The following is a 27,798-nucleotide window of genomic DNA, read 5'->3' as shown; positions in this document are numbered from 1 at the left end:
ATCTTCAAACTGGGTAATAAAATAAACAAAAATCTTTCACCACTAAGGTCCTTGCATCAGCTCTTTAATGTGTTTCCAACAAAAAGACCTTAGTAGTCAAAAAGCGAATAGTACGCGAATAAAAGCGAAAAGGCGAATAGTATGCGAATGAATGAATAGTTTATAGTAAAGACACTCTTCTTCTATTTCCTCCCGCGTGAACCCTTAGCTCTGGAAGATTCAAATTTTCTGTGAACAAGATTGGAAGCGTGACTTAAGATAGTGACATTTCAATTTGATTATTCTACTGAAATTTTTATGAAAGTGATGAATGAACACAAACTTCCCCTTGGAACCATAAAAGAACTATTAGAAAATGAGTGAAGAAATCTACAATTGGACAATCCTGTAAGACTCGTCAAGTGACAGATGATATGACATTTGTGTGGATATTTTTTTTCCCATCCTTTAAGTTCTATTTTTAAAATGATTGTTATGTCGATATGATGTACGTTAAAAAGGAAATTTTTGCTGTATGTGGAAAACTATTTTCGATAAAAATAATTTTGAAAAATGGCGGAGGAATCTGTAAGCTTTTGATAAAATTCTTGGAACAAGAGATATATTTTTGATTTGCGGTCAAAGTTGTAATTTACATTGGGTTTTGGAAACGTGGAATGGAACACATGGAATTTATGATGTTTGTGTTCTAGAATTTGGAAAGTGGGATACTGGGTTTATTGGGTTGTTGATGGCCGAGTTTTATCAGAATATGGAATAGAGTTTCTAAGGACCTTAATTCAAGGGACCTTGGAAATCATTCATATACAAAGTTCTCAAGCGTTTAAAGCTGGTTCTTCTCGTGCATTACTTCTGTAACGTTCTTCCCTTGTGTTTGTTTTCACACTATGTATATAGACTTTGTAGAATAAATGAATAGTTTGTAGTTAAGACACTCTCCTTCTTTCTCCTCTCACATGAACCCTTAGTTCTGAAAGATTCGGCTACACGCGTACCAGTACGCGAATATTAGATGTTTATCAATGTGACCCCAGACATCACCAGAAAAGTAGAGCAGAGAGGTATGCACACAAGTTTTCCCGACACAAACTTCAAACACCGACACAACACCAAATAAAGCACATTGCTTGATTAATCATAGCATAATCGTAGGTTTGCACTAACGAAAAAGGGATAATTTTTGGGTCCTTCTCTGTCCAATATATTAAGGTTTTTGTGTCAGCCCCCCTGCCAAAAAACATGTATAATATTACAAATAAGAATAAAAAAATTTTGTTATAAAACTAATTTGGAACAAATGTTTAAAATAAGGAAGTAGAATTAAATTTTAGAAAATCTAAATGTACTGCTTGAGCAAAACTGGACTTTAAAATGTTATACGCTCCATGGAAACACTTAAAATCGGGGCCTTAAAATGTTTTTTTTTTCGTTTGTTGACTCCTCTCTTATGTAACGAAAATTCTGCTCTTGCTATATTACAGTTGACAATAGTCTTTTATGGATGCTAACTGGTCAAACTTAGGTAGGTAGGGGGAGGCAAAATACAAAAAGGAGTTTTTTTCATTCCACTTTTTATGGAGGGGGATAAAATGTCATGGGAGGGTGAAACCTTCCTTCTTTGATTCAGCAACTTCCCTGTAAAATGTCCTATTTCCTTTGTAGGTACCTGGAGATGATTTGGTTCAACAGAGGATGCGAAGCATCAAGTCCTCCACGTCTCCCCTTTTACCTGAAGTCGATGTTTATTTTCACCTTCTTCTTCTGCTTAGGCTTTTGGACACTGGGAAGAATAAGGAGGCTGCAGATTTATCTGGTAAGCTTTTTCTTTGTCTTTCCAAATATTGTAAGACTGAATAGTTATTTAAAAGAATATTTTAAAAATAATTATAATGAAAATTTGTTGAATAAATACTTGCCATAGTTTGGATGTTTTTTTTTTATCATCAAAGGGATTTCCCTTCCCTCAGTAAAATTCTTTTCATCCTTTTTCTATCCTTCTTCTTCGTTTTCTATTGGTTTCTATTTATATATTGTGCCTTTCTCTTGGCCCTAAGATAATTCTAAAAAGTTCAGAAAATTGACAAGAAGGGTAACTCAAGTTGCGCCTCTCCCTGTCCTTAAAAAGATGGGTACCATCTAGCACTACCCAAAAAAATTTTAAGGTTAGTTTTCCACCCCCAAATAAAAATACTGTTTTATTCAGTTAATCGAATGATTGTAAGATCTTGCTTAATATTGGGTCTTAGATAAAATGCTAGAATCAAGTTCTTCAGATCTGATTTTTGCTGTCCTTGATAATTGAAATATAGATGGTGCTAGTTTTTTTTCTCAGAGACAGAATTGACTTTACTCTCTTGTTGCTTTCGACAGTCTTTGGTTCATTAAAGCCTATGTTCATTTAAAGCCTATGTTCATTTAAAGGCTATGTACATTTAAAGCATATGTTCATTTAAAGCCTGTGTTCAAATTTTTAGATTAAATTGTTTATTCTGTTTATTTTTTAGATGCCTTAATGCAAAAGGTCATTTCTCAAAACAGAAGAAGCTTAGACACATTGGCTGCTAGATGCTATTTCTATTATCAAAGAAGCTTTGAATTGATTGGTCAAATGGATAAAGTTAGAAGGTATAAAGTTATAAATATAAAGTTAGAAGGTATAAAGTTATAAAGTTAGAACTTCATTTCTTATAGTGTGAAATTCTGTCAAAATCTAAAACATTATATACGTTTCCAAATGTATTTTTTTTAGCTGGATTTAGCATATATTGCTACTGGCCCTTATGTATCGATTGGCAAAGTTTGATGAGCATAAAAAAGTCTCGTTTTAATTTTTCCTAATCAAAGAATCGGTATTTACATGAAAAAACTTAGAAATGGGACTTGATGGTCAGATTTCCAGAAGGTTTCGTTTTCTTGTTAAATCTAATTTATATTTTGGTCCGGATCAAGGTTGAAACATGAGTAACCCAATCATATATTCAACTCTTTTGTCTTCCTTCTACTTTTAACTTGAACTTTTTTTAGTTCTTTGTTGTTTTTCATTTCTTGACTTTTTTCTTTTAAAGTTTGTGTTGCTTTTCGTTTTTTTTTGTTTTTTTTGCTGCATTTCCTCTTTGTGACATGGGTCCTTTGCTGCTTTTAAAGAGAGAAACTTTTTTTTACTTTTATAAAATTTTGTTTATCGTTAAATCTTATTTATTTAAAATTTTTCATCTCTTTTTTTTTTATTTTAATATTTTTATCGATCAACTTAAAAATGGGACTTTATACCAGATTTCCAGGCGATTTTTTGTTGTCTTGTTAAATATAAGTTATAGTTTTTTTCATTTTCTTATTATTCTTTTTATATGCAACCTCTTCCTTTATTTGATTCTTCTCAATTTTGTACAAGTTGCAAGTTTCCACTTAATTCAGACGATAATATTTCGTTGTCCTTTGTAGTTTAATAATATACTTATAATATTAACAAATATATATCAATATAATAATATTAATCAATACTAACAAAAATAGAGGCTTAAATGATCATCAACCATTTTGATTGTGATTGCATTCGTTTTACCCTGCATGAATCTTAATAAGTACCTACATGAATGTTGTTCTTTATTTGCAGAATGTAACTGAAATTTACTTATTTTGTGAATTTAACTATTTGACTCCGACATTGAATGAGCCAAAGTACAATTTACTTCTGTTTCGCATTTAAACTCTAAAATTGAAATTACTTCACGTCTAATTTGAAAAAAAAGAAGATGAAATCTTAGTTCGTTTTATATGGGATAAGTTACTACAAGAGAATTTAATAAAACTTCTTTGAAAATTGTTCAAGGCGTTGGCAATTCTTATTATTAGTAATTTCGCTGATTCAATTGCACAGAAAGTACCGAACTTGACTACAGAATTCTAAGAAACTGCCAATTTCACAACCCTGCTTGTCTTATCTTAGGGATCAGTCATATTGTATTTTTTTGCAATTCAGATATAATTTTTTTTTTATATATATATATTTTTTTTTTTTAGCTCAAAACATTTAGTTATCGATTTTGTATGTAGTTTTCTCGTGTAGAATAGTTAGAATACAGTTAAAGCAGTAGCTATCACCATTAAAGCTAAATTTTCTGGGCAAGGAAGACTACTGACTGTAGACAGGTGGTGTCGTTTGTCTTTTTTGGAGGTTTTGTGCTCAAACTTTGAATTTGACCTGCCTGAACTTTGCGTGTTCGAACTTTGACATTTATGTCCTAGAACTCTGGACTTCGCCTGCTTGAATTTCTGAGCTCTGTCTGCTTGAAGTCTGAAAATCGGTTGCTCAAACTCTGGAATTTACTTATTTTAAATTTTAGCTCATTTTAGCTTTTAACTTTGCCTGCCGTACTCTGAACTTGGCCTGCCTCAACTCTAGACAAAGAGAATTGGAAACTTTTTGGAGAAGATACCCGAGTTCTTCTTTGGAAAAACCATCAACGCTGTCTAGTTATGTTTGTTAAAATCATTGTTAAGTATATAAACCCCTAGGAAAATACTAGTTGTAATAATTTCACTTATATCTTGTTTACTCTTGAATGACATTGGGATGAAGATAAAAGCGAAAAAACTTTTCCCTTCACAATAGGCATTTGAAGTATATAAACCCATATTTTCCTCCGTATTTAAGTATATAAACCCATATACCCCTTATACATTTTTTAGGTAGCCTGGGTTCTAAATAGGTCCGAACCCATTTAATAAATATCAGAAATAGTAACATTTTAAAAACACCTGAATCTGCTTTTCTTCAGAAATTTGATGTGCAATTCAACAAGAAAATTAGACTTCTTTTCTACATCAAAACCAGTGGAGCCAATTCAAGAAAATGTTAGTAGGGGGAGGGGGTGCAAATTTTCTCTCTTTCGATAAAAAAATTACAAATTTTTGATCCAAATACGGGGGGGGGATTTTTATTTATTTAATGAAGCTACAAGAGAGTGTTTTCCAGAATCTATGGGGAAATTGCCTCTTCCCTCCAAGTGGCTATCCACAGCAAAATATGTGATCCTTTTGACCAAGTGCTTAGAAAGTTTTGAGCCAATCGCACGCCCGAGGTCAATCAAGCCCTCACCCTCTTTTTCTATTTTAAAACCTATGCGTAAACAGTGAGTAATTTATATTATTTATGATCCTTACCCAGGGTTTCAGGGAGCAATGTCCTCCTTGGAAGTATATTTGTTGGACCTTTAAACTGTTCTGAACATGGGAAATTGTCAAAATTTTGGTCCGGTATCATGGAGTTAAGGGGCAGGGTAGCAAAAATGACAGGACTGAGGGGGGGGGGTTGCCCTTCGATCGCTTTTGATCCTTAAAATGAGTACTGAAATTCCCAATCTCCAATTGAATGAGCCACCTCCCAAGTTTCTAAGACCTTTCTTCTATAAAAAGTAGCTGGGGAAAATGAGAAGGAAGAAAGAAATAAATTATACACTTAAGACCACACTGAAGACTCTTTATACTATTACTCTTTATATTTATACTATTACTTTATACTGTTATATATTTATACTATTATACTTATATACTATATACTATTTATACTATTACTTTATACTATTATATATTTATGCTATAATACTTATATACTATATACTATTTATACTATTATATATTTACCATTATATATATATATATATATATATATATATATATATATATACTATTACTCTTTACACATTGCTGCCAGCTGTTGTGCCGCATTGCTGCTACATATAGTACTACAGTGTTGCCCTTGATAGGTATTAAAAGGCAATATTTTCTTCGCTAGTTCAATACATATTTGTCTCCTGATTTGTTAATATATATTTATATATTTGTTTAATTTTAGCTTCTTACTGACAAGACTTCGTACTTCTACCCTTCGAAATGATTTCGATGGCCAGGCAACTTTGACCAATTGTCTTCTCAGGAACTACTTGCATTACAATCTCTATGATCAGGTATTGTAGGAATTTCCTTTTAATCTACAATAGAAATTCAAAAAAAAAAAATTGATATCTTCTTAGTTTAATATGAGCCTAAAATATAAGAAAAACGAACTGCTTCTGAGATTCAACTGTTCTAAAATTCGCACATTATACATATATAGGAAGCTATAATTGAGATATAAAAGGAACTCTGGAGGAAATATGAAATGAAATTAAAGACTTAGCTGCACAATATGAACATTGTAATAGAAAACTTTTTTATATAATTTTTGTTTTACGAAGGCTGTTAAAATACATGAAAATTGGAAAAAATGCCATATCAACAGGGCCGTATCCAGGATTGTTTCTCTTACCTGAATTCATTCTCTTACCTTCTTGTAGGCCAACTAGCTAAGTTTAAGACTATGAGAAATGGATTTGAGGAGACTTGAGTTCGTCTCCAAGAAACAAAATATTAATACTATCTAGCGTTGCTGAGCAAAACATAAGGATAATAAAAAAATATAAAAATCATTTAATGTGGTTTTAATCGATAAAAAATTAAAAGAAACGAAAATTAATGCATAATTATTAATACTCCTGTGGGAGAGGGTCTAGGGAGCGAGGGTTGCCTGAAGGCTCCTCCCCTTCTGTATATCAAGCACTGTAGGGCTGTGCTTTTCTTTTCCTTAGTTTTAAATCAATAAAGGAACATAGATGGTGTTAAAAACTGAAATTTCTTTGGAGTAGGGAAAGGGTAAACATTGCCCAAGCTTCCTCCCCCTGCTTGTTTACCTGCATTATATGGCTGTCTCTTTTCCTTCTTCTTTTTGGTTGACTCTTACTGATGAAATATGAGGAACCTAATGCAGAAAATTCAAGTTCGTTTCAGAGGGAAAAAATTTACCAGTGCTATCTACTGTTACTCAGAAAGCGCTGGGGTCAACATACTGAGATATCTGTGAAGTGGGGCAAAGACCCCTCTCTTTATTTGTCTAATAATAATAAGAATTTATTTGAACCCTCTATACATACAAAAATGCTCTTAGAGGAGCATGGGAAAAGAAATATACATAATAAAAACACTTATCAATCACAAACACAAAAAATACACTAACAATGACTCCAAGCGATTAATACACCCCAACGGAAAATCTACGACTGGCTCAGATCACTTTCTGAATCTGTCTTCTAAAACATCCATCTTATCTCATATATCAAAAACTCCGTAACGTTTGGAGATATAACTGTTAGGGGACCAAATAGGAACACGAAGAAAATACTTACAAAATTTGACTAAGATAGACCGAATTATGTATGATCCTTACCCCAGGGTCTTAGGGGGTAATGTCCTCCTTGGAAGTATATTTGTTGGACTTTTAACTATTCTGAACATGAGAAATTATCAAAATCTTGGTCCAATATCATGGAGTTCAGGGGTAGGGTAGTAAAAATGGCAGGGCAGGGGGGGGGGGGGGTTGCCCTTCGATCGCTAATGAGCACTAACATTTTGAATCTCCAATTGAATGAGCCACCTCTCAATTTTCTAAGACCTCGCTTCTATAAAAAGTAGCTGGGGGAAAATGAGAAAGAAGAAAGAGATAAATCATACACTTAAGACCACACTGAAGACTTTATAGTAATACATTGCTGCGTGCTGTTGTGCTGCATTGCTGCTACATATAGTACTACGGTGCTGCCCTTGATAGGTATTAAAAGGCAATATTTTCTGCCAGTGCTATCTACTGTTACCCAGGAAACACTGGGGTCAACATACTGAGATATCTGTGAAGTAAGGGTAAGGACCCCTCTCAGGGCCAACCTGAATATTTGAATCGGGAGGGTGATAACAACCAAAAACAAGAGCTAAGAGCTCATATGGCACTTATGACGAGGCAAGAAGAGCTAAGAGCCAAGAGATCATATGGTATGAGCTCTAGCAAAATTCTACGAATCAATAGATTGATTTAAAAGGAAAATAAGAGGCTTAATGCCGGTCAGGATTTAAAATAAGAGCTCTTGAGTCACGATGTCCTTCTAAATATCAAAATTAATTAAGATCCGATCACCCACTCGTATGTTATTTTTACCTAATTTTTTCTAATTTTTCCTCTCCCTTTAGCCCCCTCAGATGGTCGAATCTGGGAAAACGACTTTATCAAGTCAATTTGTGCAGCTGCCTGACACGCCTACCAATTTTCATCGTCCTAGCACGTCCAGAAGCACCAAACTCGCCAAATCACTGAACCCCTCCCCCCAACTCCCCCAAAGAGAGCGAATCTAGTACGGTTCCGTCAATCACGTATCAAGGACATTTGCTTATTCTATCCACCAAGCTTCATCCCAATTTCTCCACTCCAAGTGTTTTCCAAGATTTCCCCCTCCAACTCCTCCCAATGTCTTAAGATCTGGTCGGGATTTGAAATAAGAGCTCTGAGACATGAATTCCTTCTAAATATCAAATTTCATTAAGATCCGATCACCTATTCGTAAAATAAAATACCCCAATTTTCACGTTTTCCAAGAATTCCGGTTTCCCCCTCCAACTCCCCCCAATGTCACAGGATCTGGTCGGAATTTAAAATTAGAGCTTTAAAGCGCAAGCCCCATCTAAATATCAAATTTCATTAAGATCTGGTCACCCTTTCGTAAGTTACAAATACCTCAATTTTCAAAATTATCCCCCCCCCCCAACTCCACCAAAGAGAGCAGATCCGGTCCGATTATGTCAGTCACGTGTCTTAGACAGGTTTTTATTCTTTCCATCCAGTTTCATCATGATCTCACCGCTTTAAGTATTTTCTAAGATTTCCGGTTCCCCTCAACTGCCCCCCCCCAATTACGCTGGATCCGGTTGAGATTTAAAATAAGAGATCTGAGTCACGAGGTCCTTCTAAATATGAAGTTTCTTGAAGATCCGATCACTCCTTCATAAGTTAAAAATACGTCATTTTTTCTAATTTTTCAGAATTAACTCCCCCCCCCCCCCAATAGAGCGGATCCGTTCCAATTATGTAAATCACGTATCTACGGCTTCTGCTTATTTTTCCCATCAAGTTTCATCCCGATCCCTCCACTTTAAGTGTTTTCCAAGTTTTCGGTTTTCCCCTCCCAATTTTCCCCTTCCCCTCCAAAAATTTCATCGTCCTAGCTTACCTGGAAGTGCCTAAAGTAGCAAAACCGTGACCGACAGACCAACAGAATTTGCGATTCCTATATGTCACTTGGTTAATACCAAGTGCCATAACAAGAAATTCAGTTTTAGCAGAAGCGACTGACAGCCCGATGTCAGACAACCCGGCATTAAGGCTGTTCGCTGCAGCCTGCAGTAATTGCAAATTATCAGACAGCAGGTCAGAACCAGGAGCTTTACCTTTTTTAAGGAGACGAAATAGCGTAAGAACTGACGATGGCGTGATAGAAACAAGATTTCGGCTATGATATAGTTGAGAAACTTGTTTTTTCTTTTATCTTTACTATCTGTTAATATTTTTCAAAATCGGAAAAAGATAGTCTAAAATAAATGGTTGCTGCAAGTTAGTATACACGCTGTCTGATTGCGTTATGTGAGTCGTTTACGAATTAGCCTCACTCTTTTAATTGTCATACATGGCTCATCTTTTCTTCTAGAAATGGCTCTTAGATAATAATAGTTTATTCAGACTTGTTTATTAGATATATTATTTACTTTTTTTTCTGTAACCCCTTCTCTAATTTCTGTCTTATTTTAATCTCAATCTTCCATTGATTGGAGGTTAATGACTCGTTTGACTCGTTTTTGACAAAATAAATTAATATGCACATTTGTGCTTAGATTTTAATCCGGACCTAACTACCTCTTAAATCCTTTGCTTGCTGTTTTGTAATCCAGAAAAAAGTTTAATAATGTGGAATGATATTTTACAGGATGGGTTATATATTGTTATTCGGTAGAATAAAGCTAATAGAAAATCGTTAGGTGTCCTGGTTGGTAGCCTCGACTATTCACAAGGGACTCCTGGATTCAACTCCCGCGTCAGCAACGATTTTTGTAGATATTATCTTTACTTACTAGAAGAAAAATTTAAGAACAAAAGAATCCGCCTACCTTCTGTGGATTGATGTTCAGGTTAAAATTTTAGCTCCTTCAGAGCACAAATTGATTGTAGTGCTGAATTGATAAAAAGATAAACAACAAAGAAAAACAAAAAGAAGAGAAGATGACTATTTTTAGTCGATTCCGATTAAATTCCGGATTCTACCCCACTGTCTCGATTCTAACATTATTCTGACTTGTCATTTGTGTCTTTTTATTTTAGAATAAGTGTCAAATACGATTTTCCCATCGTTACATCCATTTATAAATCAGTTGAGCGAACCTCCGAGTTATCCCTTGAATCGCGAAATCGCTCGAGTTATATAAATAAAGAACGTTCGACGCATTTGCATGCCTGAATTGTTTGATGCCAAATTGATAAAATAGGCGACGGAATAATATCAGAAAGAAGATACTCATCTTCTTTTTCAAGGAAAAGCAGCACCTTGGATCTCTAAGATTTTTCTTTGGTTTGATATTTTTCATTATTTTCCTATTTGACTTGGTGTTAGCGTTGGAAATAATATTAAATCATTCTAAAACCAGGTTGTTTGTGAATGCAAAAGTCGAATCCAGGTTGGATACAGGGAAATAATACCTAAAATGATTATGCAGACAAGATACTACACTGGTTGCATCGATGAAAGGCAGGGTCTTTCCCTAAAACAGACCCAGAATCTTTATAAGTTTTTGAGTTTTTTTTATGTATTAGTGAAAATTTCAGTGTTTGAGCCTGAAATGTATACCATCAATTTCAGAGTGAGAAGATTTACTTTTCTGCCTTGAAGATTTACCGAATACTCAAAAGAGCAAATAAAACTCGAAACACTTTTTTCTTAAAATTGCTTTTGTCTCAAATAAACTAAAAGCATAAAAAAACTTCCTGCTGCCCAGAAAAAATTGAAATGCTTTAAGAACAAACATTATAGCGTAGAAAAGCCTAGAAGAAAATTGTCCTTGAATAGTTAAAAACAAGTGTCATGGCTGCCATACACTTTTATTTTTGGCTATAATAATTTTAGTTCCTTTAATGCTGCAGGATTTTTTTTTTTTACTTTTTAATGTATTTAGAAACAGAGGTGTTTTTTATTTTTTTGTTATTATTATTTGATCAAGACAAATTAAAAACTATGTTTTTCCTTACGAAAGAAACAACATGTTCAGATCTGGTAACCCCCTCGGCTTGATGTCCTCATGTTCAGAATATAGAGATTCTTTTCCTTTTCCTGCGCCCCGAAGTTCGGTCAAGGTTATTTTGTCTAACAGATGTCCTGATAACATAAATTTAGCCTCCACTCTCCTGCCTGATGATGGATTGAGCTCGGTAGCTCAAAAGGCCCAAATAGGAAACTAATTATTATATATATATGTATATATATATATATATATATATATATATATATATATATATATATATATATATATGTATATATATATATATATATATATATATATATATATATATATATATATATATATATATATATACATTAGAAAAATGTGGTATAGATCTTAATACTGATTGTTTTTCCCATGGACAATTGTATATATATATATATATATATATATATATATATATATATATATATATATATATATATATATATATATATATATATATATATATATATATATATATATATATATATATATATATATATATATATATATATATATATATATATATATATATATATATATATATATATATATATATATATATATATATATATATATATATATATATATATATATATATATATATGTATGTATATATATATATATATATATATATATATATATATATGTATATATATATATATATATATATATATATATATATGTATATATATATATATATATATATATATATATATATATATATATATATATATATATATATATATATATATATATACATTAGAAAAATGTGGTATAGATCTTAATACTGATTGTTTTTCCCATGGACAATTGTACGTTGCATGTTCAAGGGTCGGTAAACCTGCCCCCACCAACAGCTAGTATATATATATATATATATATATATATATATATATTTGCCCTATTGTTTTTTATTTCAAAATCGTAGATCGTTCTTGGAATGTTACTTATTTGCCTATTTATCTTATATGTATCTATATTGTACTTATATTTATCATATAGTATATTTTATATATATATGTATATTCTTTGTATTTACCCTATAATAGCATGCATTTAAATGCAGTCAGGTTTGCTTGAATATGTGATGTATCACCTTTAAATTACAGGCCGACAAGCTTGCATCCAAAGCGGCCTTCCCTGAATCAGCCAACAACAATGAATGGTCTCGCTACTTATACTATATAGGCCGAGTTAAAGCCATTCAGCTACAATACTCTCAGGCTTACAAGAATCTTCAGCAGGCTATTCAAAAGGCACCACAAAGCACAGCACTGGGTTTTAAGCAAATTGTTCAGAAGATGATTATTGTTGTAGAACTCTTAATGGGGAAGATACCAGAAAGGAGTGTATTTAGGCAAAAGAACATGAGAAGATCGTTGGCTCCGTATTTTCAACTGACTCAAGGTATCACTAAATTTGTATCTTTTTAGGTTGCTTAAGGCTTATGCTCTGATAGACTTGCACTGCTTAAGGCTTACGTCTTTCTTAAGTTGTATGTTCTCAAAGACTTGTGTTGCTTAAGGCTCATTTCTTTCTTAAAGCTTGTATTCTGATATGCTTGTGTTCCTTAAGACTAATTCTTACTTTAAGGCTTGTGTTGCTTAAGGCTTGTCTTTCTTAAGGCGTATGTTCTGATGTGATTATGTTGCTTAAGGCTCATGTCGTTCGTAAGGCTTATAATCTGATTGGCTTGTGTTGCTTAAGGCTTATTTCCTACATAAGACTTATGTTGCATAAGGGTCATGTCCTGCTTAAGGTTTATACTCGGATAAGTTTGTGGTCCTTAAGGCTCAGGTCTTGTTTAAGACTTATGTTCTGGTAGACTTATGTTGCTTAAGGCTAAATTCTTACTTTAAGGCTTATACTCTGATAGGTTTGTGTTCCTTAAGACTCAGGTCTTGTTCAAGGCTTATTTTCTGATAGACTTGTGCTGCTTAAGGCTAAATTCTTACTTTAAGGCTTATATTATGATAGGCTTGTGTTGCTCAAGGCTCATGTCTTACTTAAGGCCTAAATACTGATAGACTAGTGTTGCTTGAGGCTTATGTCTTTCTTAAGGCGTATGTTCAGATGTGATTATGTTGCTTAAGGCTCATGTCTTTCGTAAGGCTTATAATCTGATTGGCTTGTGTTGCTTAAGGCTTATTTCCTACATAAGACTTGTGTTGCATAAGGGTGATGTCCTGCTTAAGGTTTATACTCGGATAAGTTTGTGTTCCTTAAGGCTCAGGTCTTGTTTAAGACTTATGTTCTGGTAGACTTATGTTGCGAAGGCTAAATTCTTACTTTGAGGCTTATGCTCTGATAGGTTTGTGTTCCTTAAGGCTCAGGTCTTGTTCAAGGCTTATTTTCTGATAGACTTTGGCTGCTTAAGGCTAAAGTTTTACTTTAAGGCTTATATTATGATAGGCTTGTGTTGCTCAAGGCTCAGGTCTTACTTAAGGCCTAAATACTGATAGGCTAGTGTTGCTTGAGGCTTATGTCTTTCTTAGGCGTATGTTCCGATAAGCTTGTGTTGCTTAAGGCTCATGTCTTTCTTAAGACTTATAATCTGGTAGGCTTGTGATGCTTAAAGCTCATGTCCTACATAAGGCTTATGTTGTTATAGGCTTATGTTGCATATGGGTTATGTATTGCTTAAGGCTGATGCTCTGATAGGTTTGTGTTCCTTAAAGCTCAGGTCTTGTTTAAGGCTTATATTCTGATAGACACGTTTTGCTTAAGGCTCAGGTCTTTTTATGGCTTATATTTCTGATGGCTTGTGTTGCTCAAGGCTTTGAAAACATAGAGGAGAGCATATGCGGTTGTCAATTTTTTTTTTTTAGGTAGCGGAGGCTTATCTTAAAACCAAGAAGGATGGCATTGAAATTAACAGAACAAGGCTTAAGAGATATGGCACCAAACAGCTTAAGAAAATGTAGTTGTGTTGGGGAGCCAACAGATTGTTAATACAAGGTTGTTTTGTGTCTAATTTTCACATTTGAATGCGACAACAGTAATGAAAATCTGATATTTCCCAACGAAGCAAATAAAAAAAAGTGTGGGTGAAAAATCAGCAAAATATAAGCTAAAAGCTATTACAATAAACACAAGGTGTAGTTGTCTTTGGGAGTTGACGTATTGTCCGTATTAGAATTTTATTTGACAAATTGCGTTGTCAAATTTAACTAATTAATTTTGCTTTTTAATTTTTAGGGCTCCATGTGGCAACACTGATAAATTCAATATTAGTTTGATATTTCCCAATAAAGCAAATAAAAAAAGGTGGGTGAAAAATCAGCAAAATATAAGCTAAACACTATTACAATAAACACAAGGTGCCGTTGCCTTTGGGAGTTGACATATTGTCAGTATTAGAATTTTATTTGACAAATTGCGTTGTCAAATTTAACTAATTAATTTTGCTTTTGATTTTTAGGGTTCAACTTGGCAACACTGATAAATTCAATATTATTCTGATATTTCCAAACGAAGCAAATAAAAAAAAAAGTGTGGGTGAAAAATAAGCAAAATGTAAGCTAAAAGCTATTACGATAAACACAAGGTGTAGTTGTCTTTGGGAGTTGACGTATTGTTAATATTAGAATTTTATTTGACAAATCGCCTTTTCAAATTTAACTAATTAATTTTGCTTGTTGATTTTAAGGTTTAAGGCGGCAACGCTGATACAAATGCAGTAGCCTACTGCCAGAAAAAACTTTATAATGTTGAAACAACAATAAAAAAAAACTTACAAGATCGCAAGGTGTTGCTTAAGCAGTTAGATTTATTTAGTAATTTTCGATAGTAAATAGCTTAGAAATTCTGATAGTACTGCTTGATTCAAGTAAAGACTTTTAACACTGTTAAATCAGTAAATCCGGAAGTGAAGAAGTGTATTACATGTGAAAAAGTAGAGAAATCTTGGCTAAATAGTTATTACAATAAACGACTTCAGAAGGTGTATTTTTCTTTGAGAATCAACATATTGTCAATATTTGAATTCTCTTAGACAAAAAGCGTTTTCAAATTTAACAAATTAGTTTTGCTTGTTGATTTTTATGGTTTAGCCTGGCAACACTGACAAAAATATTGTACCGCCCTAAAAATTTGAAACAACCGATAAAAATCTGGGAAAATAGGTGACGGAAAATCTGCATACATTTTTGAATAAACGTTGTGTGAAGTGCACAATTTTGCGATGAGAGCTGTATTTTGCACCAGAAGGGCATTATTCCTTCGCCATTTAACTTTATGAGTCCTTGATCCATTCGTTCACCGATTCGGAAAAATAACATAATTTAGAATTTTCTTTTACGATAATTATTTAAACTTGCTCGAAAAAGCGAAGAAATTTCCAACTTTATTTCATGTTTTTTATGCCTTTTCAGCATACATTTCAGTCTTAAAAAAATTATTTTCCAAGGTCTAAAATGTAATTAGGTAGATAGATGGAACTGAATCGCAATTAGTAATTAATATAAAATTAGTTATTTAAAGTAAAATCACTATTGAATTAGTAATTAATGAAATTAGTTGATAAAACTATATTTCGGCTAGCGAATGATATATAACAGAATTAGCGAATGATAATATAACAGGCTAGCGAATTGTTTTCTTACGTTGAACATTAAAACCTGTAAAAGACTTATAAAAATAATTGATAAAAATTAATAAGTAATAAAAAGTTCTTAACATTAGAGGCGTTGTAAGGATTATAGAAAAGTAATTAACTTTTAAAATAAAAAAATAATTAATATAAAGTTGGAAACTTTCAAAATAATCTATAAAAAGGAATAAACATTAAAAGTGTAGAAAGGACTGTATGACAGTAATAAACTTAAAATAGTAATTAGCACTAAAAGTGTTTTAATCACAATAGAAAAAAAATAAAGTTTTTAAAATACAGGACAGTAAATACAAAGCAATAAGCAATAAAAAGTAATAACACCAAAAGTGTATTAAAGACTGCTGAAAAGTAATAAATTTTCAAAATAATTTTTTTTTAAAATTACTAAACACTAAAAGTGTAGGAAAGACTGTAGGACAATAAACTTTTGAAATGAAAAAAAAAGCAATAGTACTAAAAGTATAGTAAGTACTATAGAAAAAATAAACTTTTTAAAATACAGAATAGGAAGTAAAAAGTAATAAGTAATAAAAATTAATAAACAATAAAAGTATAGTAAGGACAGTAGAAATGTAATGTACCATAAGCTTGTACAGTGACTCAAGCCTTAACTCGCAGACACCCACAAATGATGAAAACAGATAAGCTTTAGCTGCTGCAAAACCTCCAGTTTTCATAAAAAAAAAAATTCGATTACCAACTGACATTTGACATTATCAACTGGCATATCTCTCAAATTTACTCCTTTTATAAGAATAAAGTTTTGAACTAGTAATGGATTGTATTCTAAGGAACCGCTTCAAACAGCTCATAGACGTTTCGCTTCTTAAGGAGCAAAACGGCTCTGACTTCTGAGAGGAGCCGAATCTCGCTTTTGCAGTTTGATTTTACATCTCCCAACGTGAAAACGTTTTTAATATGGGTTAATATTTGGATTGCTTTTTCTTTACATCGGATTTAAAAAAGATATTCATATCTCTATCTGATTAAATGTTTAAAATAAAAGCAAAAATGTTTTTTAAATAAAGGTAAAAAAAATGTGTTAATCTTTTTTTCGTACTGGAAGAAATGACTATGGCTCTTGTGCACCTCTGAAAGCTTTTGAATCACTTGAATGCAGCCATCAGGAATCTACAACCTAAATCATTTCATTCCAAAACAGTCGATAATAAAAGACTGGTCAATTTCTAGGGTATATAGGGGTAAGTTGAATTACCTTTTGCTTACTACTTAACATCCCTCGTTTATTAAACTATAAGAAAGCAAAAAAATAATATACTAAAAACTTGAAAAGGGAATATAAGTCACCGAATATAAAAGGGTCTTATTCAGTTCGCTTTTGGTTTTGGATGAGAGCTGAAAAAATAATTTCTCTAATGGACAAAATTGTGTTTAAATGAGTCAAAACATCCTGTTTTTATGATGGTATAAGTTCTATTTGTTCTCCTGTTTTGGTCTAAAAGAGACTACTTTAGATAATCTTGCTTTCAGTCAGCATAGCTAGAATTTCCTTTTCAATTCGCTGAGCGACATCGTCCAGGCGTTCTAGCTTGATTAGCTTTAGCATATTCTATTAGAACTTCGATTATTAAGCTTTTAAAGGTTAAGCTTTTCCGTAATTCTGAAAGTTTTTGAATTCTTGAATGAATCTATAACCTCTATAATTCTTCATTTTTATTTTTGTTTCAAAACGCCAGATAAGGAAAAGGTTATTTTTGCATATTAAACGTAAAGTTGACTAAAATGTGAATATTTTTAGCTTATCATAAGTATATCAGAGGTTCAAATTAGTATTTAATAGCTATTTTGGAGTAGAGATTTTTTAATACAGCCTTTTGACTTAAGTTTCTGGGCCCCAGGATTTGAGCCAGAATCCATGCCTTTTCTGTTGTTTTTCATAGGATCTGTTCCGAAGGAGTCTCTCAAACTTCTTAAAAGCTTTATGGGAATAGAGGTAGAAATAAATAAGTAGATATATATAATAGTGTATAAATAGAGATAGTACTAGCCAAACAGCCTGTCTGATGACAAGCTCTAGATCTCGCTCCCCCTCACCCTAGATTTCGAGCAATATCCTTTTTTATTTATATTATCAAAAAACATTCTTTTTCGGTATTTTCATTGAAAAGTTTGTTGAATCAAGAATATTGCTTCCCCCCCCCCCTGATTTTAAGAATACATTTCACCGGCCCTTCTTCCCCTACACTTTTGGAACTGACACTACTATGTGAGATGCTTACCAAAATATAAATTCGTCACTCTTTAATCAAGCTTTCTGATTACGCCATATCTCTTTTGGTAAATGCTAGCCTGCTTATAATTTACCATAATTTATATTATTCATAGCTTACCCAATACATTTACTTATAATTTTAATTACCAGAATCCGGGCTATATAGTGTTCATGAAGTTGAAGTACTTCTTTATTTAAATCAAATACTTCTTTATTCAAAATTTATTTAAATCATACTTTTGTTATTTAAATCAAAGTGAATGGTTTATTTGTTACAATTAATAACAAAAGCTTTTTAATATCAAGTAAATAGTATTTTATTTTATTTATTCTCACATTTAAGGAATACCCTTTTGAGTGTATAATATAACTAACTGTGTTATCATCTACTGAACGTTGGAAATAGAACCTGACTGTACATCTTTGTTGAAATAAATCTTATATAGCCGCTTTGTTGAAATAAATCTTATCTTACGCCTGGACCATTTAATGCTTTATTACTTACTTTTTTTTATACATGAAACGCCATCTATAACCCCTTTCTCTCTTCCTGTAAATTTAATCAGAAGAGTATACATACTAAATCTATTTTGAAGCAGAACATAACAAGCACTATCAGCCTGTATTACTGGAGACAAAAATATACCTTGTCGACCAACATAATGTTAGCAACAATAATGTTGGTAAAAAATCAATGTCAAGACCATATTTTTAATGGCACCCTAACTGTAATCTATTAGCATGATCAATAGACATGATTGCATAACTATAATTCATTGACATGAAGTTTATTATAAGTCAGCTTTGAATTTCTTTTCGGATATTCGAAACGCGTATGTGTATTATGATATAAAGAAAGGACCTAATTGTATAAAAGTAGCGTGAAAGTTGAGGATACTACTACTACTAACTATTCATTGCATTCATGCCGCCTGATGCAGACACAGCTACGCACACTCTTACTCCTTCACAAATATACTCAAAGCATCTCTCTTTACAACGTCCCTAGAAGTTCCAATTTCTCTTAAATTTGTTCTTCCGATATACTCTCACCCCATGCGGGAATGACCTGCTTTTCTTTTGGCCATAGGTGGCTGGCCAACAAGGAGGATCTTTGGCAATCTGTCCTCCCTCATCCACAGAATGTGTCCTAGCCATATCAGCCATTCTCTTATTATAGTCCTTGAAACTTTTATTTAAGGATATGTTAAAATATGAACTTAGCATCTTCTGGTTTTATATTTATACTACAAAACTGTCTCGTGCAAAATATTATCCATTAAAAATGAATTAGACAATAGTGCAGCACAATACTCTCAATCACGTTACTCAAATGCATGCAATCCATCCGTCCTGGGAAACCCCTCTACTGTGTTGAAACTAGTAAAACTTGAAATAAATTATGTACTAAAGAACCGCTCTATACTATTTATAAATGTTTCACTTCTCGAGAAGCGAAGTGAAACATTCCGAGAGGAGCTGAACTTCGCTATCTCAGCCATATTTTACGTCTACCACCGATATAAAGTTCTGAATATGAGTGAATATTTGGTTTGCTTTTGCTTTACATTAGAGTCAAACAAATTAGTTTTGTTCGCATTCACCCCCGCATCTTCCCGCCTTGTTTTCACGTACATCCGCCGTCTCAAAAATCGTCAGCTTTTTAAAGGCTTAAAATATGTACAGACTTGCTAGCAATCAACTAAAAAAGGACCAATAGTTGCTTTAAAAAAAAACTTTCTTCTTTTCTTTTCTTGATATCTTGTACTCATTTTGTGGGTGGACATGCCAGAAATCAACTAAAAAAGACCAATGGTGGTTGAAAAAAGTATTTTCTTTTCTTTTCTTGATGTCTTCTATTCATTGTGTGTGCAGACATTTCACAAATCAACTTAAATTGACCATGCCAGAAATCAACTAAAAAAGACCAATGGTGGTTGAAAAAAGTATTTTCTTTTCTTTTCTTGATGTCGTCTATTCATTGTGTGTGCAGACATTTCACAAATCAACTTAAATTGACCATGCCAGAAATCAACTAAAAGAATAACAGGAGGGGTTAAAAAAGTACTTCCTTCTTTTCTTTTCTTTTTTTGATATCTTCTTTTCATTGTATGTGCAGACATTTCACAAATCAACTTAAATTGACCATGCCAGAAATCAACTAAAAAAGACCATTGGTGGTTGAAAAAAGTATTTTCTTTTCTTTTCTTGATGTCTTCTATTCATTGTGTGTGCAGACATTTCACAAATCAACTTAAATTGACCATGCCAGAAATCAACTAAAAAAGACCAATGGTGGTTGAAAAAAGTATTTTCTTTTCTTTTCTTGATGTCTTCTATTCATTGTGTGTGCAGACATTTCACAAATCAACTTAGATTGACCATGCCAGAAATCAACTAAAAAAGACCAATGGTGGTTGAAAAAAGTATTTTCTTTTCTTTTCTTGAAGTCGTCTATTCATTGTGTGTGCAGACATTTCACAAATCAACTTAAATTGACCATGCCAGAAATCAACTAAAAGAAAAACAGGAGGGGTTAAAAAAAAGTACTTCCTTCTTTTCTTTTCTTTTTTTGATATCTTCTTTTCATTGTATGTGCAGACATTTCACAAATCAACTTAAATTGACCATGCCAGAAATCAACTAAAAAAGACCAATGGTGGTTGAAAAAAGTGTTTTCTTTTCTTTTCTTGATGTCTTTTATTCATTGTGTGTGCAGACATTTCACAAATCAACTTAAATTGACAATGCCAGAAATCAACTAAAAGAAAAACAGGAGGGGTTAAAAAAAAAAGTACTTCCTTCTTTTCTTTTTTTGATATCTTCTTTTCATTGTGTGTGCAGACATTTCACAAATCAACTAAAAAAGGACCAATAGTGGCTAAAAAAAGAAGCAAAAACTTATCTCCTTTTCTTTCTTTTTCTGATATCCGCCTCCGAAGAAGATTTGAGCAATATTCACAGTCTTCAGCTAATAAACATACCATTCTGTTTAGAAAAGGAGGCTTAAGCATTTTTAAGCTCTTTTAAATTATAGGGGGGCTGAATTTGTTAATTTTGCCCCCTTCATATGGTCGTATGAATAACCCTATGAAGTGAATTTGACTGCCATTTTTCTTCTTTTTTTTTGTTTAAACACATGAAAACGAAACCATTTTCTTTTCAGCTGTTCGGTTTGGAGATGTACAGAAATTCGAAGAAGTAGTTACCTTATTTGCTGAGAAGTTCCGAGCTGATTATACATATACTTTAATTCTTCGCTTACGTCACAATGTAATCAAAACCGCAATTCGTTACATTAGTCTGGCCTATATCAAAATATCTTTGAAAGATATCGCTCAGAAACTTATGCTGGATAGCATTGAAGATGCAGAGTTTGTTGTGGCTAAGGTAAACTCTTATATTTTGCAGTTGAATAAGGACTGATACCAAGATTGGCAACTGGATAATTACATTCCAAGGCCCAAATAAGGGCCGAAGATTCATTTTTGAGAATTTAAATCACCTAACTAGTCTAATGGCAAAAGACCCTAAACTATAGGTGTAGTTTTACCCAAATATACCCATACATGACACCCATTACCATTACCCATTACCCATACATGACCAAAATACACATGATCTCGTTCAAATTTACTAGGAAATAGCTTGTGGACCATGGGCTAGCATTAATGAACAAAAAAAATAGATTTTTTGTTTATCTAAAATAAATGAAACACATATGTAAACACAAGATCACATATGTAACACATATGTAACACTTATGTAACACAAAATCAAACACTGTGTTTGCCTGATTTTGAGGTACTGGCAAACACCTGATTCGAGACTTAATGAAATCGTGTAATATAGACAAAAATATTGAAATGTGAATCAAAAAGCATTGGAATGCGTGAGAAGGTAATTAGACCTCTTTGATCTAGCAAAAATGGCGGAAATGAATCTGGTTAGATACGCAGCCCTAAGCAATATATTTACCTGTTCTCAGCTGCTGGTAAATACATGGAAAGGAACTCAGGGAAAACGTTGGTGGTGGCATGAAAGAAAAAGTTGCAAAAGCGCAAGGAGCTTCATAAAGGAATTTATTAAAAAAATTTTTATAAATTTTGTTTTGTTAATTTTTTAATTAATATATGTGAATTACTTTATAAATTTAATATATATTTTGTATATAATAAACTTGTAATTTTATATTATGAATTTCAAATTTTTTAAAATTGTCATGATGATTAATTATTATGTTCATAGTTAAGTTAAAAGTTTTAAACTTTTTCCTTGATCTCAGTTGGCAAATTTTTGCTGGCGCGAAATAGCACAAAAAGTGGATAAATTACCACTAAGCGATGTCGGTGTTGTTTGTGGATTGTTTTGGAAATGTTCCACCATGTTCTCGTCATCATCAATAGTTGCAAAAACACAAAAAGTTAATTAATTGCCATTAAACGATATTGGCGTTTCTTGTGGATTGTCTTAGAAATGTTTCACCATATTTTCGTCATCATCAATAATTGCAAAATCTATAAAATAAAATTTTTACTGTTTAACTCTATGTCGTCAAGAAAATTCAGTTTTCGATAAACAATAGCTGTTTCTTAATATTTTAAGTTTAGTAAACTTATGGTAAAATTTCGTGTAACCATTTAGATCTGGATCAACGAAACTTTTTTGACTATGATTTGCAGGTATAATGTTGTAATGAATACAAAAGATATGAATACAAAATTTCACTTCTAATAAACTCTGGTCTCATTTATAGAAGTAAAAATGTGAATTAGTTAGTAGGCTAGTCGGAAATCTTTTTTACCTGTTCAAACAAAACTCAAGTAAGCCGATGGCCTCAGTATGGTAGATATGCACTTATTTATTTTAGGCAAATAACCAAATGATTCTTTTTTTTTGGGGGGGGGGGACTAGTACCAAATCTGTTTTATTTTATTATTTGAATAAGAAATGCTCAGAAATTCAAGAAAAGTTGGGATTTTAGGGGGGCCGGACACCAGGCCCATCTGCTGTGTGCATCCCTACCTAAGGGTCTGTAACCTACTTAGGGTAGACAACCACTTTCCAGACAAATTATCCTTAATATCTGATGAAAAAAGCTTAACAGGTGATTATAACTTTAATAGAGCTTCAGGAGTTGATATGTTAGATGATTCCTGAGGGTATCATTTATGTAGCTCAGCCACATATACTACATTTAATAATTATGTAGCTCAGCTAAAAATTTCTTTTAAATATTAAGAAGGTTCAGCTAGAAAGGTAATAGCCCTAAGCTATTATGTACTTACCTACCCAAAATTTTTCTGTTATCGCAATAAGGGAAATACTCTGTAGGTTGTGTTGAATATCGATTATTTACCATTTTATGTAGTAACCTACTACAATTTTCATCCAACCTGACCTAACCCACTGTGTCGTAAATACCACCTCTGGAATAATTCGGTCTATCACATTAAACACCTATTTCTGGGTTTTCCGTCTTCTGATTACATTCTGATTACCTCTCTATTTAAACCATTTCTCGTTCCTTAAGGTTAAATATATGACGAAACTGGCATATTAATTAATAGCCAAGCTTTTACTCTTTTTAAAAAGGAGCCAACGTTGAGAAATATAAAAACTGGGAGTTAAAAGTAATAAAACTTATTTTTATTCATACCAAGAAATCAAAATTCCATGAAACTCGTGGTTCAAATTTGAAATGTGGCGGTCCGGTTTCTGAGACTTTTGGGTTGGATACTATTTTTACACTTTGGGTACAGATAAGTGAGACTCTTGTGATGTGCGATTAAGGCTCCTGGTTGACTGCTTCTCCACTGGGCTAAGATGATTAGAGATTTAATTCTATAGAAGTTTTTCTTTGAGACTCACCAGTTCAGTTCCAACAAGTGGTAATTCTGGACATGGATCTGATGTCTGATCAAGTACTTGATCTGGGTGATTAAAGCTTTAAAAGAGCTCCAGAAGTTGATAACTGAGTTGATCATAAGAGTATCATTTATTTAGCTCAGCTGGGTATACTACCCTTAATATTTATGTAGCTCAGCTACAAATTTCTTTTAAACATTTAAGAACGTTGATCTAGAAAGTAATTCTTTTACCCTAGGGTATTATGTAATTACCGATTCAAAATTTATCCGTTATTGGAGTAAGGGAAATCGGTGGGTTTATTCAAATATCGATTATTTACCCTTTTATGTAGTAACCTTCTACAATTTTCATCCAACCTGACGTAACCCACACTGAAGTAAATGCCATCTCTGGAATAATTCGGTCTATCAAATGAAACACTTCTTTTTGGATATTCCATTTACTAATACATATCCATATGCCTCCCTATTTAGGGAATTCAATGTTTCTAATGGTTAACTCTATTACCAAACTGGTATATTAACGAAAAGCCAAGCTTTTACTCTTCTTAAAAAGGGAGCTAACGTTGAAAAATATAAAAACTGGCTGATAAAAACAAAAAAGTATATTTTTATTCATCCCAAGAAATCAAAATTCCAAGAGACTCGTGGCACAAATTTGAGGTGCGTCTGTCTTGTTTCTGAAACTTTTGATTCGAATGTTGTTGTTTTTTACATTCAGGTTGAAACAAGTGAGACTCTTGTGCTGTGTGGAAAAGATCACTAGTTGACTGCTTCGTCACCGGGCTAATATGATTCGAGATTTACTTCTAAAGGGAATCTTGTAGAAAATCGCCGGCCCAGCTCTTAGAAATAGTAGTTCTGGTGCCTTTTCGAGATTTATGGTGCAAAACAGCGAGGTTTATGTGCTCTGTAAATGAGACTAGTGGGCCACATTTGCTGCCCTGCTAAGATGATTAGACGTATAGTTTTTTACGGCTTTATTTCCTCATATTCATGATAGATGTGTTTTGAAGCCTTCATAATTATTATCAAGTTGTTTTGGTTTGAACTCTGTTAGTAAGATTTGATTCGTTCCCTCATCCCTTGTACTCTAATAATTGATTTTGGTAGGCAATTCGAGATGGCGTTATTGAGGCTTTTATTGATGAGGATGGCAAATTCATGCAAAGTCGTGAAATTTCTGATGTTTACAGTACTCGCGAGCCGCAGATTAGTTTTCATCAGAGAGTGAAATTTTGTTTGGACGTCCATAATCAGAGTATCAAAGCCATGCGATTTCCTCCTAAATCGTATAATAAGGATTTGGAGTCTGCTGAAGTAAGTAACAGTTCAATTTTCGGAGTTAATTTTGAATAAATTTGCTTTCCGAATAGTCAGATATCGTAGCTATGCGATTCCCACCAAATCATTTATTAACTTATTCGGATCGATCCCCCCGTGCTGACATGCTATTTTGACAACCTGCATACACATATTGTGTTTGGATATAGTTTAAATTCCGCTCAATGTTTCCTGAGATTTTCACCTTCATACCCTAAGCCTTGGTTGCTGTAGTAGTTATAGTAGTAATTATAGTTATAGATCTGCTGAAGTAAGTTACTTAAAGTTTTTCAAAAACCAGTATGACTAAATCTCCTTTATTTTTTCTATGCAATTGACGTACTAAGGACATTAAACTAAAAGTATTTCTTAGCCCCTTAGCCCATCTTGGGTCTATTCAAATCTATAAATTATAATTTTCTAAGATTTTTCTGTTAATTGTTTCAAAACTATCAAGGTTTTTGGGCATTATAACATTTTTGAATTTTGAAAATAATTAAGAAAAATTAATCAGTTGAGGGTGACAAAGCTGTTTTCCCGTAAGTATTCAAATGTTAACAAACTGTTGATTCCAAAAGACAACTACACCTATCGTCAAAGACAAACAAAAACTTACTTAAACTGTTTGGTTTCATGGGTTTTTAGCTAATTTTTTGGCTGAATTTCGCACACGTCTCCTTTTTTTTAATTTGAGTCCGTTACTACTAAAAATTGCAAAACTGCAGATAGAGATCATTCTTATTAACAATTGAATTCCCAGTTTGTTCCTAATTTATTGAGACACATATGGTTATATAAGCTAATTAGTAAACTTCGCTAATTTAAATATTCAAAATTCATTTTCACTGTCCTTGGTACTTCATATTTGTAGATATCCAAAAACTCCCTAAATTAAGGGCTGATACCAAGAAAAAACTTTCACTTGTACTAAAACACATAATAGATTTTAAGGTTTGATTTGTCAAGACCGATATCTCTAAAGAGCATAAAGAAGCTCTTATATTTAATAAATTATTTAATAAATTTAATATATTTAATAAATAAAATGTATTCGCTTCAAAGAATGATGTAAATTCACCAGAGCACTTATACCTGAATTGGCACCAAGCTTGAATATAACAAAATGAATATAAACATAAATATATAAAAAATGAATATAAATAAATTTTTAATGTGGTTTCAATATTTTTTATCCCCCCCCCCCTTCGAAAAAATCTCCGAAACGGCCCTGGGTACGACCTTTAGGGATAAGAGCGATTATATGTAACCAGGGGGGGGGGTACCTTTTTAATATCCTTATCTGTTTGTTTGAATGGATCTAGTCAGAATGTTCTCAAAATGTGACATCATACCGCTCATTTAAAACTGTATGTAATTACCACGGTTGCTAAATGCACCTCTTATAGTCGAATGGCGCGATAAAAAAAAAGTTTGCTAAGCGTTGAAAAACATTTTGGGATAATTTTCGCAGTAAACTCCATTAAACAGATGAAATCTATTGCGATGAATTGATTTTTTGTCCAATAGAGAAACATTTTGTCGGGTTGTCTGTTCCTGTTCCTGTTGTTCCTGACAATCTTCCATTCAGTAAAGGGTTCTTCTGAACTCTGTGTCAATACAGTAGAATTCAATACGTTTTAATCAGGTTGGAAAAACTATACATCTGAAAATAAATTTTGATTGACAATAGACTAAAGAAGATTTTTGACTGAAAAATATCTTCGCTAGATAAAAAAAAAAAATCAAGAATATGGGATCGGATTTTACAATCCCTACCGGCGGTGCTGATCTCTGTTTCATGGCCCTTCAACCATAAAATGTAATTGGGGGCTGGGGGTCAGCCATCCCGTGCTAACGCGCATCCTTTCTGTTTACCTTCCCCATATTACTTCAGGTATACATTTGGAGCTGGGTCTGGCTGAGCTTACAGAGAAACGCCCTGACCCCTTTCCAAACTAAATAACCACAATTAAAAAATCGTAAAAAAAAATCGTTAACATATTTCTACCAGGTGATCTGGGTTTTACTTTTAGAACAGAATATAGTGCTTTTCTGATTGTCTTTAAGAACCGGAACATACCTCCAATTTTAAGCAGGATTATGGTCTTAAAAAAAACTTCAGTCTTCATAGATCCTCTAATTAAGAAAGTGAATTTTGAAATGAACTTAATCACAGATTAAAATACTTTTTTACAAATGAAAATTTTAAACGTTTATGATTGCAATGAGCATTATAAGAAGAGTTTTTGTTGACAGGTCCTGGTCGTATTTCGTAAATTTCAGGTCTACTAAACTATTAAAATTGACTGCAAAATTTTCCTAAAGCCTTAAAAAAATTTAACCCGAAACGTCTAAGTTTAACCAATATAAACTTTGAAAAATATTTTCCAAAACCAGTGAATGATGAAAAACATGTTTACATTTTCATTCAAGTTTAGTGATGTCTGCATGAAACATATTTACAGTAAGATTACAGCTGGTAACATATACTCAAAGGATTAGATAATTAATCATTAATATTGGATCAGTCGTTTTAGATTTGTCCATCCATCGAACTAGAATAATGAATTTATTGGAATCTGTTTCTAGAG

At 32.7% G+C, this 27,798-nt stretch overlaps 1 protein-coding gene across 1 annotated transcript in view; it reads left to right on the top strand.

The window, feature by feature from the left end:
* Window positions 1-27,798, top strand: part of LOC136038109 (26S proteasome non-ATPase regulatory subunit 3-like) — a 51,282-nt gene that overhangs the window by 17,889 nt on the left and 5,595 nt on the right. Inside the window, exons 3-8 of the mRNA XM_065721124.1 lie at window positions 1,663-1,813; window positions 2,505-2,625; window positions 5,855-5,966; window positions 12,279-12,576; window positions 21,181-21,404; window positions 24,998-25,204. Of these exons, the coding sequence (XP_065577196.1) occupies window positions 1,663-1,813; window positions 2,505-2,625; window positions 5,855-5,966; window positions 12,279-12,576; window positions 21,181-21,404; window positions 24,998-25,204 (1,113 nt within the window). The remainder of the gene's footprint in view (window positions 1-1,662; window positions 1,814-2,504; window positions 2,626-5,854; window positions 5,967-12,278; window positions 12,577-21,180; window positions 21,405-24,997; window positions 25,205-27,798) is intronic.

Source organism: Artemia franciscana, chromosome 17 (assembly GCF_032884065.1).
Source record: "Artemia franciscana chromosome 17, ASM3288406v1, whole genome shotgun sequence".
NCBI classification, from domain to species: Eukaryota; Metazoa; Arthropoda; class Branchiopoda; order Anostraca; family Artemiidae; genus Artemia; species Artemia franciscana.
The sequence above is the reverse complement of the archived record's forward strand: the minus strand, read 5'-3'. Positions and strand labels throughout refer to the sequence as shown.